The sequence below is a fragment of the Vulpes vulpes genome, chromosome 13 (genome assembly GCF_048418805.1).
Source record: "Vulpes vulpes isolate BD-2025 chromosome 13, VulVul3, whole genome shotgun sequence".
Lineage (NCBI taxonomy): Eukaryota > Metazoa > Chordata > Mammalia > Carnivora > Canidae > Vulpes > Vulpes vulpes.
The window spans coordinates 57,179,975-57,197,823 of NC_132792.1; the positions used below are offsets into that span (position 1 = coordinate 57,179,975).

The window sequence follows — 17,849 nt, forward strand, 5'->3', positions numbered from 1 at the left end:
CGCCTTCAGTCCAGGGCCTGATCCTGGAGACCCGGGATCAAGTTCCACATCGGGCTCTCTGCATAGACCCTGCTTCTCCCTCTGCCTGTGTCTCTGGCTCTCTCTCTCTCTCTCTCTCTCTGTGTGTCTCTCATGAATAAATAAATTAAAAATCTTAAAAAAATATATAAAACATGGGCAGGGGTGAAGAAAATATGTTTTGGAATATGTTCAAATTTAACTACTGTTGTCTCAAAGCAGACCATTCTATACATAATAAGTTATATATGAACCTCATAGTAACCACAAAGCAAAAAGTTACAATAAATACACAAGAGAAAATGAGAAAGGAGTCTGAATATAACACTAAAGAAAGCAAACCAGAAAGAAAGAGAAATAAGAAAGGAGCAGAGGAACTATGAAAACAGCCAGAAAACAATGAACAAAATGGAAATAAGTACATACTTTACTGTAATTGTAAATGGACTAAACTCTCTAGTCAAAAGATGCAGTGGCTGAATGGATTTAAGAAAAAGCAAAACAAGACCATATATATATATATATATATATATATATATATATATATATATATACACACACACACACATACACACACACACACACGAGTCTTACTTCAGAAGTAAGGATATATATGGACTAAAAATGAAGGGATGGGGAAGGCTATTCCATGCAAATAGGAATGAAAAGAAAGCTGGAAGGGTGCCTAGATGGCTTTGTTGGTGGAGCATGTGCCTCTTGATTGCAAGGTAATGAGTTCAAGCCCCAGGTTGGGTGTAGAGCATATTAAAAAAAAAAAAAAGCTATTATAGCAAAGTAGATTTGAAAGCAAAAATCATAATAATAGCCAAGGAAGGGCATTACATAATGATAAAGGGGTCAGTCCAAAAGAAGAAATAACATTAATAAATATGTATGCACCCAAAATAGGAACATCAAGACATCTAAAGCAAATATTGACAGACCTAAAGGGAGAAATTGATAGCAATTCAATAATAGTAGAGGACTTTGACACCCACTTACATCAATGATTAGATCATCCAGACAGAAAATTAATAAGGAAACATCAGCCTTATATGACATCAGATGGCCTTAATATATTCAGAACATTCCATTCAAAAGCAACAATACATGTTATTCTCAAGTGCACATGGAATCTTCTCTGGGCTAGAGCACATGTTAGGCCACCAATTAAGCCTCAGTAAATTAAAAAAGATTGACTCCTATTGACCATCTTTTCTGATTACAATGAATATGAAACTAGAAATCAATTACAAGAAGAAAACTTGAAAACACTAAAATGGGGGGGTTAAATGTCATGCTGCTCAACGACCAATAGATATTGAAGATAGCAAAGACATGCTGAGAGATGGAAATAGAAGTATAAGTACTGAGAGACAAATGAAAAAAAAACTCTGACATACCAAAATCTTTGGGATACAACAAAAGCAATTTTAAGATACTATATCAACTTAATTAACATTATATTTTATGATATTAAATATAATATTAATATGTTAATATTATAGTAATACAGGACTACCTCAAGAAACAAGAAAGATCTCAACCTAATTTACACCTGAAGGAGCTAGGAAAAAAGAACCAATGAAGCTCAAATTAGTGGAAGAAAAGAATAATAGAGATCAGAGGAGAAATAAATGAAATAGAGACTGAGAAATAATAGAAAATTAATAAAGCTAAGAGACAGTTCATTGAAAAGATAAAGTTGACAAACATATAGACTAACCAAGAAAAAAAGAGAAAGCCCTAATATCAAAACCAGAAATTGAAACAGGAGAAATTACATTTGACACCACAGTAAAAAGGATCATTAGAGACCATTAGCAAATATATGCTAACAAATCGGACAAACTAGAGGAAATGGATAAATTCCTAGGAACATAGTCTTTCAGGACTGAATCATTAAGAAATAGAAAATCCGAATGAACTAATTACTACTAAGGAAATTGGTCAGTAATCAAAAACCTCCCAATAAGGAAAAGTCCAAGATCAGGTGGTTTCACTGGTGATTTCTACCAGACATTAAAAAAAAAGTTAATACCCATCCTTTTCAAACTTTTCCAAAAAATTGAGGAGGGGATACTTCCAAACTCATTTTGTGAGGCCTGGTAGCAAACCAGATTAGGATACCACATAAGGGATGCCTGGGTGGCTCAGTGGTTTGAGCATCTGCCTTTGGCTCAGGTTGTGATCCTGGGATCCTGGGATTGAGTCCCACATTGGGCTCCCCACAGGGAGCCTGCTTCTCCCTCTGCCTGTGTCTCTGCTTTTCATGAATAAATAAAATCTTTAAAAATAAAAGGACACCACATACAATTTTAAAGAAAATTACAGGCCAATATCACCAATGAATATTGATGCAAAAATTCTCAACAAAATAGTAGCAAACTGAGGATAATTAAGAGGATAATAAATCATGGTCAAGTGAGATTTATTTGAGGGATGCAAGGATTACTCAACATCCATAAATCAGCTAACATGATACACCACATTAACAAAATGAAGGAAATAATTGTATGATCATCTTTGTAGATGCAGAAAAGGCATTTGACAAATTTCAACATGCATTTTTGACAAGAACTCTCAAAAGAAGTGGATACAGAGGGAATGTACCTCAACATAAAGGCATAATAAACCCACAGTTAACATTATACTCAGTGGTAAACAGATGAAAGCTTTCCCTCTAAGATCAGGAATAAAAGGATGCTCACTCTCCCCACTTTTTTTTTTTTAAATTTTTTTTTTAATTTTTATTTATTTATGATAGGCACACAGTGTGAGAGAGAGAGAGAGGCAGAGACACAGGCAGAGGGAGAAGCAGGCTCCATGCACCGGGAGCCCGACGTGGGATTCGATCCCGGGTCTCCAGGATCGCGCCCTGGGCCAAAGGCAGGCGCCAAACTGCTGCGCCACCCAGGGATCCCTCACTCTCCCCACTTTTATTCAACACAGTGTTGGAAATCCTAGCTACAGCAATTGATAGGAAGAGGAAATAAAAGGCATCCAAATTGGAAATGAAGAAGTAAAACTCACTACCTAAATATGAGATGATACTATATATAGAAAGCCCAACGGACTTCACCAGAACCTTTTACAACTAATAAATGAATTCAGTAAATTAATGGGATACAAAAGCAACATATGGAAATCTGTGGGGTTTCTATAATGAGTTATCAGAAAGTAATTGAGAAGGCAATCTCATTTATAATTGTATCAAAAAGAATAAAGTACCCAGCAATAAATTTCATCAAGGAGGTTTAAGACCTATACCCTGAAAACTAAGACACCATGAAAGCAACTGAAAAGGATACAAAGATAAATACATTATCATGCTCATGGACTGGAAGAATTGATATTGAAATATCCATAACACCCAAAGCAAGCTGCAAATTCAGTGCAATCCTTATAAAAATTCCAGTGGTATTTTTGATAAAGCTAGACCAAATAATTCTAAAATTTATATGGAACCACATCCTCACCAATACTTTTTTCCTTTTCTCCTTCCTTTCTTCCTTTTCTTTTTTGATTAATGGTCATTCTGATGGGTGTGAAGTAGTATTTCATTGTGGTTTTGATGTGCATTTTTCTGATAATTAGTGATTTTGAGTATCTTTTCATATGCTTGATGGCTATTTGTATATCATCTTTGAAGAAATGTCTATTTGAGTTTCTTGCCTTTTTTTAAAAATTGAGATTTATTTATTGTTGTTTTTGAGAGATCAGAATTCTTTATATATTCCGGATATTGGTTCCTTATCCAGATAGATGATTTGCAATGGAAACAACTTTTGAGAAGCAGAATCAGAGAATTTATTTTCAGCAGATTTGCACTACAAGAAATCTTAAAGGAAGCTATTTAGGCAAAAGGAAAATACTTAACAGGTGGAAATTTGGATCTGTGAAAACGAATGAAGAGTGCAAGAAATGATAAAATATGGGGTAAATATAAAATATATTTTCTTCATTTTTAAACCTTTCAAAAGATAGTTATTTAAAGCAAAGATAATAGTGAATTAGTGTACTAGCATACATGAAAATAGATTGATTAACTGATGTCAGTAGCATGGAGAATGGTACAGGAGAAAGGGAAGTATAGTATTTTTAGGTGCTTATACCCTATGTAAAGTGGTATAATATTTATTTGAGGGTATACTTTGTATATTTTAGAACAAATGCTAATAAAAAATAAAGAAAAACAATGTATAAGCCCATGGTGGGAGATGAAATTGAATATTATAAACTGATCAGTCCACAAAAAGGCAGGCAAAAGTGAAAAAAGGAGTAAACAAGAGATATAAACAAGAAATGGGACAAAAATAGCAAAATACTAGATTTAAATCTTACTCTTTTGATAATTAAATATAAATGACCTAAACAATCTAGTTACAAAGTAATATTCAGATTGATTGGCTAGAAAAGCAATACTCAAATATATGGTGTCAAGAAACTTATTTTGAATATAAGGGTAAAGATAGATTAAAAGTACAAAGATTGCATCTGGCTCATATGTAGTAAGAGGGACTCTATTTATACTCATCATGAAACAATCCCGTGCTCCATAAAACAGAGTACACAAAATGTAATTTTGAAGACATTGCACATGAGGCAGTGATGGTTAGTGATTCTTGACTGGCAAGAAACAAGTGAGGTAAGCCCTACAATGGCCTGAGCCTACCACACTGAGAGACTTCCAGGCACTGAGAACTGAGGTGTGGAGCTTGGCGCATTCCCCTAGTTGAGGAAATGTTGCTCTGGATTTGAATCACAAATTATAAAAGCAAGAGAACAAAATATTTCCAAATCACTTAACTATATCCCAGAACAAAGTTCAGGAAGATTTATAGGAGTGGGAAATACGGGATCCCTGGGTGGCTCACTGGTTTAGCACCTGCCTTCGGCTCAGGGTATGATCCTGGAGTCCCGGGATTGAGTCCCACATTGGGCTCCCTGTGTGGAACCTGCCTCTCCCTCTGCCTCTCTCTCTCTCTGTCTCTCATGAATGAATAAATAAAATCTTTAAAAAAAAAAAAAAAGTGGGAAATACCAGCATGCAAGTTGAAATTCATAGTGCATGTCATTCAGATTCCCATATATGCCTAAAAACATGACCCATAATGAAAATAATCATAGTGATACAGAATTGACATAGATGATGGAATTAGCAGAGGATGTTAAAACTATTTGCTATAATTATACTCCATATGTTTAGAAAGTTGGAAACATGTAAGATGCAAAAAGATCTATATAGAACTTTTAAAGATGAAAACTCCATCTGAGATGGAAAGTATACTGGATGAGAAAAATAGCAGATTAGACCTTGCAGGGAAAAGATTAATGAACTTGAAGGCATAGCAATAGAAACCAGCTGATAGAAACATACAGAGAAAAAAAAAGGGGGGGAAACATTGATTAGCTGTAGGATACCTCAAACAAATATATAAATAGAGTTCCTAAAAATGGCAGGGTACATAAAAATGTATTTCCAGAAATAGTGGTCAAAAACTTTCCAAATACATTTCATTAAGATGAAACCATAAACCCAGACTTTCCAAATAAGTTTTATTAAGATGAAACCATAGGGAAGTTCAGTGAGCTACTAAGTATAGGAGGTAAAGAGGAAACTACACCCAGGTATTCAAATTACCAAATACAAGTGATAAAGAGAAAAATCTTAAAAGGAGTCAGAGAAAATGACATGATCAAGTTGTGCACAAGAAACCAAGATAAAGGTAGTATTAGATTTCTTGTCAGAACCAATATAAGCAAGAAATCAGAGGAATAGCGTCTTCAAAATACTGAAAGATGAAAAAGTAATATCCCTAGAATTCTATATTTGGCAAAAATTTGTTTCAGAAATAAGATGAAAAAATTCATTTTCAGACAAAGGGAAGCTGAAGAAATTAATTGCTAACACTTCCTCCACTACAAGAAAATTTTATTGCATCTTATTTTATGATTTTCCTTATTTGAGAGAGAGAGAGAATGCATGAGAGAGACTGAATGAGCACGAGCATAGGGGAGGGGCAGAGGGAGAAGTAGACTCCCTGCTGAGTGGGGAGTCTGATGCAGGAATAGATCTCAGGACCCTGGGATCATGACTTGAGCCAAAGGCAGATGCTTAACCAACTGAAATACCCAGGTCCCCCTTCAGGAAAATTTTAAAGTATGCACCTCATTCATAGGAAAATGGTATCAGTTGAATCATTATAATAAAAAAAGAACATAATAAATGGTAACTACTTGGGAAAATATATAGAATTTCTTAATCTCTTTAAAATGTAATAGTTTTAGGTAAAAATATTAATGAGATACTGTATGGTGTATAGCATACATAAAGTAAAATGTACGATAATAGTAGCTTAAAGGGTGAGGGAGAAATGGAAGTATAAGATTCTTATGCTCTACACTGGGTGGTGGTTTTAATATCTCTTAAAGATAGACTGTGATAAAGATATATATTGTAAACTCTAAGGCAGCCACTAAAGTAAATCATAACTAAGAAGTGAAGAAAAGCAGATCATGTAAAATAATCAAACAGAAGTCATGACAATATGAAAAAGGAAAGATCAGCTTGGACAAATATAAATAGCAAGATGACTTGTTCTAATGAACAAGATGAAATGTTCTAATGAATAATAGCCACATTAGATACATAAATGTGAATATATTCTGAATACCCCCATTCAGAGGCCAAGATTGAGTAAAAGGTAAGATCCAACGATATACTTACTACAAGAAGCACTTTTAACTAGAAATACAAATAGATTAAATGTAAAGAGTGGAAAATGATACAATGTGGTAACCTATTTGAAAGAAACTTGGAGTGAGTTTATTAATTTCAGACAAAGGAGATTTCAGTATTATCTGGGATTAAGGTTATTTCATAGTGATAGTGGGGTCAGTTAATTAAGAGGACATAGTGGGTTTAATGTTTATGCACCTAATAACTGAACTTCAAAACATTCAATACTAAATTAATAGAAATGCAAAGACAAATTCACAACTATAGTCAGAGATTTCAGTAACCCTTTTCAATAATTGATGTAACAAGTGGACAGAAAATTACCAAAGGTACAATTAAGTTAGATGCTACTGTCAATCAGCTTCACTTATATCTAGATTTACAGAAGAGCAGAATACATATTTGTTCAAAAGTTTACAGAACATTTACCAAAATACAACTGTGAAAGAAGTCTCAATAAATTTAGAAGGATTCAGTTCATAAAGAATCTTCTCAGACCACAGTGGAATTATTTTTTTTAAGATTTTATTTATTTATTCATAGAGACAGAGAGAAAGAGAGAGAGGCAGAGACACAGGCAGAGGGAGGAGAAGCAGGCATCATACAGAGAGCCCGACGTGGGACTCGATCCAGGGTCCAGGATCACGTCCTGGGTTGCAGGTGGCGCTAAACCGCTGCGCCACTGGGGCTGCTCGACCACAGTGGAATTAAATTAGAAATCATTAATAGAAAGATCCTTGGAAAAATTCCCAAATATTTGGAAATTAAATAGCATGCTTATAAGTAATCAGAAGAAGAAATCAAGTGGGAAATTGGGAAATATTTTAAACTGAATGAGAACAAAAACAACATTAAAAATGCTGCTAAAACACCATCTATAGAGGGGAGTCTATAGCTTTAATGTCTACATTAGAACATAAAGATCTCAAATAAATAACTTCTGTTTCTGCTTTAAAAAAGTGGGAAAAGAGATCCTCCCCTTTCTTCCTTCCCCTCCCCCCTCCCCCTCCGCCCTCCTCCCCCTTCCTCCTCCCCCTCCTCCCCCTCCCCCTCCTTTCCTAAAAAAAAAAAAAAAAAAAAAGTGGGAAAAGAAGAGTAAATTAATCCCAAAGGAAGTAGAATAAAATAATAGATAATCTGAATAGCCCTCTATGTATTAAATAAATTGAAATTGTAGTTAAAAATCTCCTTAAAAGGAAAACTTGAGGTCTGGATCATTTCACTGGTGAATTATGTAAAACGCTATAAGAAGCAATAATATCAATTCTACATCAACTTTTTAAAATTATTTGAAGTACAGGGAATATTTTCCAAAGCCTGTGATGCTAGCATTACTGGGAAACCAGAATTAAACTTCAGAATAATACGACTTGTGAATATAGATGCAAAAATCTAAGCCAAATTTCAGCAAATCAAATTCAACAGTGTATTAAAAGGTTAATATGTCATGACCACTTGACGTTTATCCCAGGAATGCAAGGTTGGTTTAACCAAAAAATCAATATAATTCACATTTACAAACTAAAAAGTAAAAATCATGATCATCTCAATAAATGCAAAAAAATCATTTGAGTAATTCATAACCATTCCTGATTTAGAAAAACCCAAAACAACCTTTAACTAGGAATAGAAGTGAGATGCCTCAATCTGATAATGGACATTCATGACACACCTCATTTATTGACATTGTACTTACTGGTGAAAGATTGAATACTTTCTTTGTAAAATCAGGAATAAGAGATGTTTATTTTCACCAGTCTTACTCAGCGTTGTCCTGGAGGTTCTAGCTAGTGCAATCAGGGAAGCAAAAAAAGATAAATGTTATTCACATGGGAAAGGAAAGAGTAAAACTATTCTTATTCACAGGTGACCTGATTGTCTATGTTGAAAATCTCATAGAATCCCATTAGCACTAATTGAATGAGTTTAGTAGGTTGAAGTATCTAAGATTGTTTACAAAAATCAGATGGGTTTCTGTGAAGTAGTAAGGAACAACCATAAATTGAAATAAAAATTACCACTTAAAAATATAAAAATATGAAATACTTACTGATACATTAAAATATGTTAAAATTGAAAACTACAAAATACCACTGATAGAAAGTGAAGGATACTGGGGCACCTGGGTGGCTCCGTCAGTTGGTTAAGTTGTCTCCCTTTGGCTTACTTAGGTCATAATCTCAGGCTCCTGAGATTAAGCCCTGTGTAGGGCTCCCTGCTCAGTCTGCTGAGGGAGTCTGCTTCTCCCTCTCCCTCAGCCCCTTCCCACCTGTGCTTGCTCTCTCTCAAATAAATAAAATCTTTGAAAAAAAGTGAAGCTACCTAAATAAATTGAGACGGTTGATACAGATTCTGTATTTTGAATTGAACTATTTGCTAAAATATTTGTAATCCCGAGGCACCTGGGTGGCTCAGCCAGTTGTGTCTACCTTTGGCTCGGGTCATGATCCTTGCAGTCCTGGGATTGAGCCCTATATCTGGCTCCCAGCTCAGTGGGGAGTCTGCTTCTTCCTTTCTGTCTGCCTCTCCCTTGCTTTCTCTCTCACATTCTCTCTCTCACTCTCTTAAGTAAATAAAATCTTAAAAAAATACATATATATTTGTAATCCCCAAATCAATACTTGCAGTGCTTTGCAGAGTGGCACAAAATTTGAGTTTCCTGATGTATAGTCTGAAATGAGAATGAACAAGGTGACATTCTGTTTTCTTGTTTTAGTTCTCGTGCATTAAGCCAGTGTCCTTTTCTTGGTCTATTCAGTGCCACAATTGTAGTATTTTTGTAGTTTTTTTGTTGTTGTTTTGATTTAGTTGTTTAAAATGGTTCCTAAACATGATGCTGAAGTGCTGTGTAGAATTCTTAAGCACAAGAAAATTGTGATGTGCCTTATAGAGAAGGCACATGTATTTAGATAAGCTTTGTTCAGGCAGGAGTTAGAATATCGTAAGCTCTGAGTTCAGTGTTAATGAATCAACAATATATACTAAGTAGCGGAAATACACAAAAGACAAGGTAACATATTGATTGAGAAAAATACTATGACACAAGTTTATAGGAACTTGTCTTTTCTCTAGCAGCAGTGATAATTCACTGTTCATGGTGACATTATAAAACATAATTATCATTGATATATTATTATTTCAATATTGAGAATCAACTGTATAACCTGTACATGACTTAGAAAACTCAATTTTGTTAAAATGTTGATTTTCATCAAATTAATCTGTATATTCAAGGTAATTTTTCCCCAATCCTTGCAGGCGTTTTGCCTAAAATAAAACTCATATGTAAATGTAGAAGCTTAGAATAGCCAAAACAAGTGTGAAAAACAACAGTGTTGGGGGGACACTCTTACCTAATTTCAAGAAATATTCTAAAGCAATAGTAAAAGCAATATTGGCATTAAAAATAGACAAATAGATCAATGAAAAAGTCCAGAAATAAACCCACTTACATACCAATAACTGATTTTGACAAAGCCGTAAAAAGCAATACAGTGAAAAATGTAATAGCATTTTTCACAAATAGTGCTTGAGCCTTGGATATTGATCTACAAAAAATGGAACTGAATCAATATTTTGCACCATGTACAAAGGTTATTTCAAAATGGCTCAGAGACCTAAATGTACAACCTTAAACTATAGAGCTTCTAGAAGAAAATGTAGGAGAAAATCTTTGAGACTTTCAACTAGGTAATGATTTCTTAGATACAACACCAAGAGCACAATGTGAAAATGGACAAATTGATAAACTAGATGTTACTAAAATTTAAGTCTGCTCTTCAAAAGACCTGGTAAGAAAATGAAAAGAGATGCCAGATTCTGGGAGAAAAATCTTTGCAAAACATGTACCTGATTAATGACATATTTAGAATATATAAAGAACTCTTCAAATAAAACAATAAGAAAAATAACCCAATTTAAAAAATAGGTAAAATATTCAGATGGATGCTTCATTACAGGATAAATACAGATAGTGTGGAAAAAATGAAAAGATGATCAACACATATAGTCATTAGGGAAATGCAAATTAAAATCACGGTGAGATACCATTACACAGCTATTAGAATGGCTAAAATTAAGATTGATCATATCAAATGTGGTAAGGTTACACCATGTTTTAGCATTGTTTAAATCCCAAGGTGACTTCATTTGTAAGTTAGGAATTGTAGACATGGCACTTACGGCCTGCTTTGAATCAGGTCCTTGAGCATCTTACTGTTTTTTCAGAACCTTGGTGGCCTGGCAAAGACTAGCAAAGCAAAGACAGTAGCAAATAGTGTCTAATAAGACTTTTACACTATAAACCACTCCCTACTTTTGGAATGGCTTTGTAAAATATTTTAAATATAAAGTTTATGTATATATATATTCATCATAAAAAGGTAAAACAATGTGGTACTTCAAATAGAAAGTGAGGACTTCCTCTGTTCTCTGCCAGTTGCCTGCATTTCTTCTTTAATACATAGGTGCCTGATTTAAAAAAAAAATCGGGCAATAAGCTCCCTGTTTTTCGTTTAACATTTATAACATTTCCCATATCAGCGCATAAGCTCTGTATCTCATCTTTTCAAGGTTGAACGTCCCATTGTAGTTTATTTAATTAATTGTTGATGGATAAATATTTAGCTTGTCTATAGTTCTTGAATTACAATCTTGCTATGCAGATTGTGACTGTATATAATTTTTTTAAAAGATTTTATTTATTTATTCATGAGAGAAAGAGAGGCAGAGACACAGGCAGAGGGAGAAGCGGGCTCCACACAGGGATCCCGACGCGGAACTTGATCCCGGGTCTCCAGGATTAGGCCCTGGGCCAAAGGCGGCGCTAAACCACTGAGCCACCTGGGCTGCCCATGTTACGGTATATTTTATGTGAGTTTTCCCGTAGTATGAATACATAGATAGAGAATTGCTGTTTTATTTTATTTTATTTTATTTTATTTTTTTGAATTGCTGTTTTAAAGATAGATGCAATTGAAACTTTTTTTTTAGATTAACTTATTTATTTTAGAGAGGGAGCATGTATGCAGGAGTTTAGGGCCAACAGAGAGGGAGAGAAACTCAAGCAGATTCTTCACTGAGTGCAGAGCCCATCCTGGGGCTGAATCTCACAACCCTGTGATCACAATCTGAGCTGATCACAATCTGAACCAAGAGTCAGAGGCTTAATTGACTTTGGGAATAAGTGCCCTGCAATTGAAACTTTAATCAGTATTGCTGAATTGCTCACCAGAAAGTTTGTCCTAAGTTATGTTTGCATCAGCATAGTTTGTACCCATTTTCCCACAGCCTTGCCAATACTTAATATGATCATTTTGTCATCTTTGCCAGTTTGATGTGGTAAATTACGTTTCACTGGAATTCAGATTTTTATCTCTTTAGACATTAGTTTTTTGAATGAATGTGTATACTCAAATTATATTGTGAGTCGATTGTGAGTGCATTTGCCCTTTTTTCTGTCAGATTAAAAATTTTTTTCTTTTTATCATCTTTGTATTTTATGGGTGTTAGCAATTTTTCTTTACATGTTGCAAATATTTCTCTACAGTTTGTATACTTTTTAAGGCTCATTTGTGATGTGTTTTGCTAGTATGGGAGTTTTACATTTTTATGTTATAAATCTGCCAGTTTATGCCATTATGACTTTTAGGTTTCCCTTCTTATCTAGAAAAGCCTTTTATCTTTCAGGATTATGACATTTAGCTAAATTTTCTTGTGCTTTTGTCATATTTTTATATTTTACACTTTAATATTTATGGAATTTATTTTTGTGTTTATATGAGGTAGGAACCTAAATTTTTCCCAAATAGGTAGACAATTATAACAGAGCAGTTTGATTCTTGGGTAGTGGTTTTGCTTGGACAACCTTATAGTCTAACTTAAAGTTATATGGTTTGTTTCAGTTACAGATATAGATAGGAAGTCATCTTTCTCCTACAAGGCAAGAGCATGTGGACTCTTTGCTCTTTTATATTACTGGATAACTATATGAATTGAATGAGATGATGCAACTCTTTTGCTCTTTTGACTCTTTTTTTTTTTTCCTCTTTTGACTCTGGTTTTGTCCCCCCCCCGCCACCCCCCCCCCCCACCCCCCCTTTTATTGGGAATTAGGATGAGTCACTTCCAATAGCAGGACATAGGGGAAGGGAAACCAGCAAAGAAACTTAGAAACTGTGTCCAGGTCATTTCTGGGATCAGGGATGGAAACGGATTCTTCTGTGGAGAGACTTGCCTTGGCAGGTGAGGTAGATTATATATTAGCAACAGCTCTGGCTGCAATTTAACTACTTTGAAAATGTTGCTACTCTAATTTCTGGCTTAGGAAACTTTTGGTGTTTTGGTGGATTCTGGTCAGTTTTTTTCTGCCGTTTCCTTCTAGGCATTCTGTTTTCTGCTAATGATCCACTTTTATTTGCTGGAATGTGATGTATGTTATTTGCTTGCTTCTGCATGTGTGCTATGAACAAGCTTGAATTGTCTTTCTTTCTTCTACCCTTGCTAGCTTGGTGAATTCCTACTTTACTTAGTTAATCTAACCACCATCTCTTGAAACCTGCCTTTCAGTACCTCCTTCACCTAAGAAGTTCCTATAACAGCCTTATTATAGCACTTATACTGTAGATGTGTTTATTGTATGTGCCTGTTTCTTTCTTTTTTTTTTAAATTTTTTATTATTATTTATGATAGTCACACATAGAGAGAGAGAGAGAAAGGCAGAGACACAGGCAGAGGGAGAAGCAGGCTCCATGCACCGGGAGCCCGACGTGGGATTCGATCCTGGGTCTCCAGGATCACGCCCTGGGCCAAAGGCAGGCGCTAAACCGCTGCACCACCCAGGGATCCCATGTGCCTGTTATACCATTCTGGGAGCACTTTTGGGACAGAGATTATTTTTTTTTAAAGATTTTTTTTAATTCATGAAGAAAACATAGAGAGAGGCAGAGACATGGGCAGAAGGAGAAGCAGGCTCCCCAGCAGGGAGCCCAATACAGGACTTGATCCCGGAACCCTGGGATCACGACCTGAGCCGAAGGCAGATGCTCAACCACTGAGCCACCCAGGTGCCCAGGACAGAGATTTTGCCTGTTGATTGAAAACTCTCAGCTCCATTATTTTGGTATAGTTTAAAGATTGAAGTTCCAGAGAGTCAGGACATTTTATAAAAATATAAAAGTTAGGGTATATCTCAAAAAGAAGAGTATATATATATATTTTTAAATATTTTATTTATGCATGAGAGACACACACAGAGAGAGAGGCAGAGACACAGGAAGAGGGAGAAGCAGGCTCCATGCAGGGAGCCCGACGTGGGACTCGATCCCGGGACTCCAGGATCATGCCCTGGGCTGAAGGCAGGCACTTAACCACTGAGCCACCCAGGGATCCCCAGAAGAGTATATTTTTTGTTGAATGTGCTGTTATGGTTGTTAAAGGATCTATTTACCAGTGTTACTTATCAAAGTTATAGTGATATTTATACAAATTACATGAAATTTAAACAAATTTCATATCAACAGAGAATATTCCCTTAATGCAAATATGAGAAATCTTAAATGTCTTTTATATCGCAATTGGGAATTTTTCAGTGGAAACAAACTTAGGATGTCATAAGTTAGTGGAAAAAATAACATACATGATTTTTACAGAATATTAAAGAAGTCTATTTGTATGAATAAAATCAACTCATCCTAACAGAACATTTTAACTCAGAATATTTTGGCTTGGAGGACTATGAAAAAAAGTTTATGAAACTGTATCACTTTTCATAATTTGATGGTGGTGTCTTTTTTTAATTTATTTTTTATTTTATTTATTTATTTATTTATTTATTTATTTATTTATTTATTTATTTATGATGGTGGTGTCTTTTAACAAATTGTTTATAATCAGAGTAATAATGGATTCTTATCATTGTTAACAGTTCTTGTATCATCTCATTCAGTCCATACAATTATCCAGTAATACAAAAACAACTATTATTTCTATATTACTGTCTAAGAAAGTGACCTTTATTTTATTATTTTATTATTCTATCACTGAGCTCTGTCAAGTAGTTAATAAGATTCCTGATTAAATAGAGGCACGGCTATTTATTATTTATATATTTAAAAGATTTATTTATTTATTTGACAGAGAGATAGAGAAAGAGAGAGACAGAGCACAAGTGGGGGTAATAGAGAGAGAGGGAGTAGAGAAGCAGGCTCTCTGCTGAGTAGGGAGCCCAATGGGGGCTCCATCCCAGGACCCTGGGGTCATGACTTGAACCAAAGGCAGCTGCTTAAGCAATTGAGCCACCTGGGTGCCTATTGCTATTTAAAATAAAGTTTTAATCATTTTGTAAAATAAATTACAACTAGGACTAATTATTTTTAAATTTACCAAATTTAAACCTTTAAATTTTATTTTTATTTATTTTTATTCTTTATTTTTATTTTTTTTAAACCTTTAAATTTTAGTTATAAAGCTTTATCTAAGTGAGATCCTGTGTATATTTGCACACCTTTCACACCAAAACTTGAGCTACACATTGAAATGTTTTATTGGATTCGTGTAATTTTTATGAAACAGAAAGTCAAAGTTAAAAGAATATAAGCTTAACACTATGGTATTAGTTGACATTTTCCTTTAAGGGATTTAGATCAGGTTTTCTTACCAAACAAGTATACAGAACTATAAACTTATCATTTTAATCACATTTTAAAATATTAAAAACCTATGCTATTAAAAATTTTCACTATAAAATTGTCACATTGTATTTGTTATGCTACTATTTTTTGCATATTAGCAGATGAATATATAGCATTGCTGAGTTATGAAAATTGTACAGTGGTATAAATGCTATGTGTTAGATGATTTTTAGCAGAATTTAATATTTTCTCATTTTTAACAAATTGTCATTTTTCTTTGCTTTTTGATATAGATACAGGTATCTGTGTTATCTGTTGTACTTGAGTTATTTAATGCCATGGTATGCAAGGACCAAAACCGATTGTAGCCCAGGTCACTTTGTATTTTATTTAATGACTGACTTTCTGGTACAGTTTAAAAAATTTACAGCGGAGTGAGTAAGATGCAGATTTCCTCAAACCTCTCTTGACTTACTCTTGCCTTTTTTGTGCTGTTTCAAAAAGTAATAATTACTAGTTTTGTTTGTTTGTTTTGCAGGCCACTTAGAATGGTTTAACTATAGAATCCACTGTCACTGTATTGCCCCTACAGTTGGTTGCTTAGGTTCTTTCTTCTTTTACTTGTGCCTTTCTAGGTATTTATGTAGTTTTTTAATCAAATAATTTCTTAATCATAATAATTGTGATTGAATTATTATATTAAATTATTGATCCTGAAAAGAGTATGAAAAAGTTAAGAGTACTGTTTTGTTCATTAAGCTTGCCATAGAAAGTTTATAAAGTTTCTAAAACCCCCTATTGCCATTCATTTAATGTATTCTCCACACATTGTGACTAGTTTAAATAAGCAGAAAGTAAACCACTTGCATGTTTTATGCTTAGGTTTTAAGATGTTTCTTAAAAATCTTAACCTCAAAACAACCTGTGAGTTAATAAGTAGGATAGATTTATTATCCTTATCTTAAGGTTAAAACATAGAAGGCTTAGTTAAGTAAAAAATCACTAAGACCTTGCAGATTAGGGAAGAATTTCTTGAACAAGACATGGCAAGCACAGACTACAAAAGAAAAAGTGGTAAATATAATACATAAAATAATCAATAGAAAGGACAAGAGCTGTTCCCAAAGAAGGAACCCAAATGATTGATAACATGAGGTGATTAGCCTCAGTAGGAGAATGGGAACGCAAATTAAAATAATAGTGGGGAAAACAAAAACTAATAGAGGGATACCATTTGTCAAACATCAGATTGTCAACAATTAAAATACCTGACCATATTTTCAGGGCTGAAGGAAAGTGGTAATTCTTGTACTGCTCGAGGAAGGTAATTTGGTACAATCATTCTAAGTGCCATTTGACAGTGTGTTTTGATTCATAAGAGTAAGGAATTGAAAGAACCTAAATGTCTGTCAGTAGGGGAGTGGATTAGAAAACTGATACGGTATTGTGATGGAAATTGTACTGCAGTTAGAAGTAATGCAATGGGTCTATGTAAGTTATAATATAAAAAACATAATGAAGAGTGAAGAGAGTAAGTTGTGAAAATTATATCTTTTTAATATTACTATTAATGTGGCTACAAAACCATGTATATCTCAAGACTGTGTATTTTTTCATGGGTATACATATATGCATATATATAAATGTTTTTAAAAATATTCCAGAGGAATATATTCTAAATTCAAATAGTAGTGGTTTCTAGAAAGTATAAAGGGAACTTAACTGGAATATAATACTTTTTCTTAATAAGACTTAAACATGGAAAATACTAATTTCAGTTCTAGGTGGTAAGAACATGAACATTTGTTTAATTATACTTTCTACTTCTTTTAAAATTTTGTTAAAAAAACAAAAAAGGAAGTTACTAAGAAATAGTTGGCAGAGCAAGTACGAGCTTAGACTTGATTCCCAAGTCTAGAGCTTTTCCAATTAATATGCTGCCTCAAAATTAGAAGAAAAAGAAAGATCAAATGATAAAATAGGTAGACAGAATTTAGTTTTTTTTTTTTTAAAGATTTTATTTATTCATGAGAGAGAGAGACACAGAGACATAGGTAGAGGGAGAAGCAGGCTCCCTGTAGGGAGCCTGATGTAGAACTCTGATCCCAGAATCCCAGGATCACGCCCTGAGCCAAAGGCAGATGCTCAACCACTGAGCCGCCCAGGTGCCCCAGTTAGAATTTAGTTTTTACAGTAATAAGAATCAGGAGAATTATGTGTTTATGCTAAAATTTTTTCAGAGGAAAGTTATAAGCTAAAAGCTATAATCATATTACTTAAAAATCTTTAAGCATGCTGTTATCAAAAAATGTATAGAGAACAACTTAAGTACTTAGGGAAAAAATTACCTTAATTTATTGTTTAAAATGTGATACATATTTCTGTTGCATGTAATGGAAGACTTTAGAGGATTTGAATTTTTTATATAAAATTCATGAAAATAATTTAATCCAAATTTT

General features: G+C 34.0%; 1 protein-coding gene across 42 annotated transcripts in view; it reads left to right on the top strand.

Moving 5' to 3' along the window:
* STAU2 (staufen double-stranded RNA binding protein 2) overlaps positions 1-17,849 on the top strand; it is a 295,961-nt gene that overhangs the window by 19,756 nt on the left and 258,356 nt on the right. For 7 of the 42 annotated variants that reach the window (XM_072734502.1, XM_072734478.1, XM_072734464.1 and 4 more), the window contains one exon: positions 3,780-3,957. The exons of 32 other annotated variants lie outside the window; for them this stretch is intronic. In XM_072734502.1, coding sequence (XP_072590603.1) covers positions 3,927-3,957 — 31 coding nt within the window. In that variant the 5' untranslated portion in view covers positions 3,780-3,926. Of the gene's footprint in view, positions 1-3,779; positions 3,958-12,874; positions 13,004-17,849 lie in introns of all 42 variants that reach the window. 3 more of the 42 variants (XM_072734466.1, XM_072734475.1, XM_072734477.1) reach the window with 1 other exon arrangement.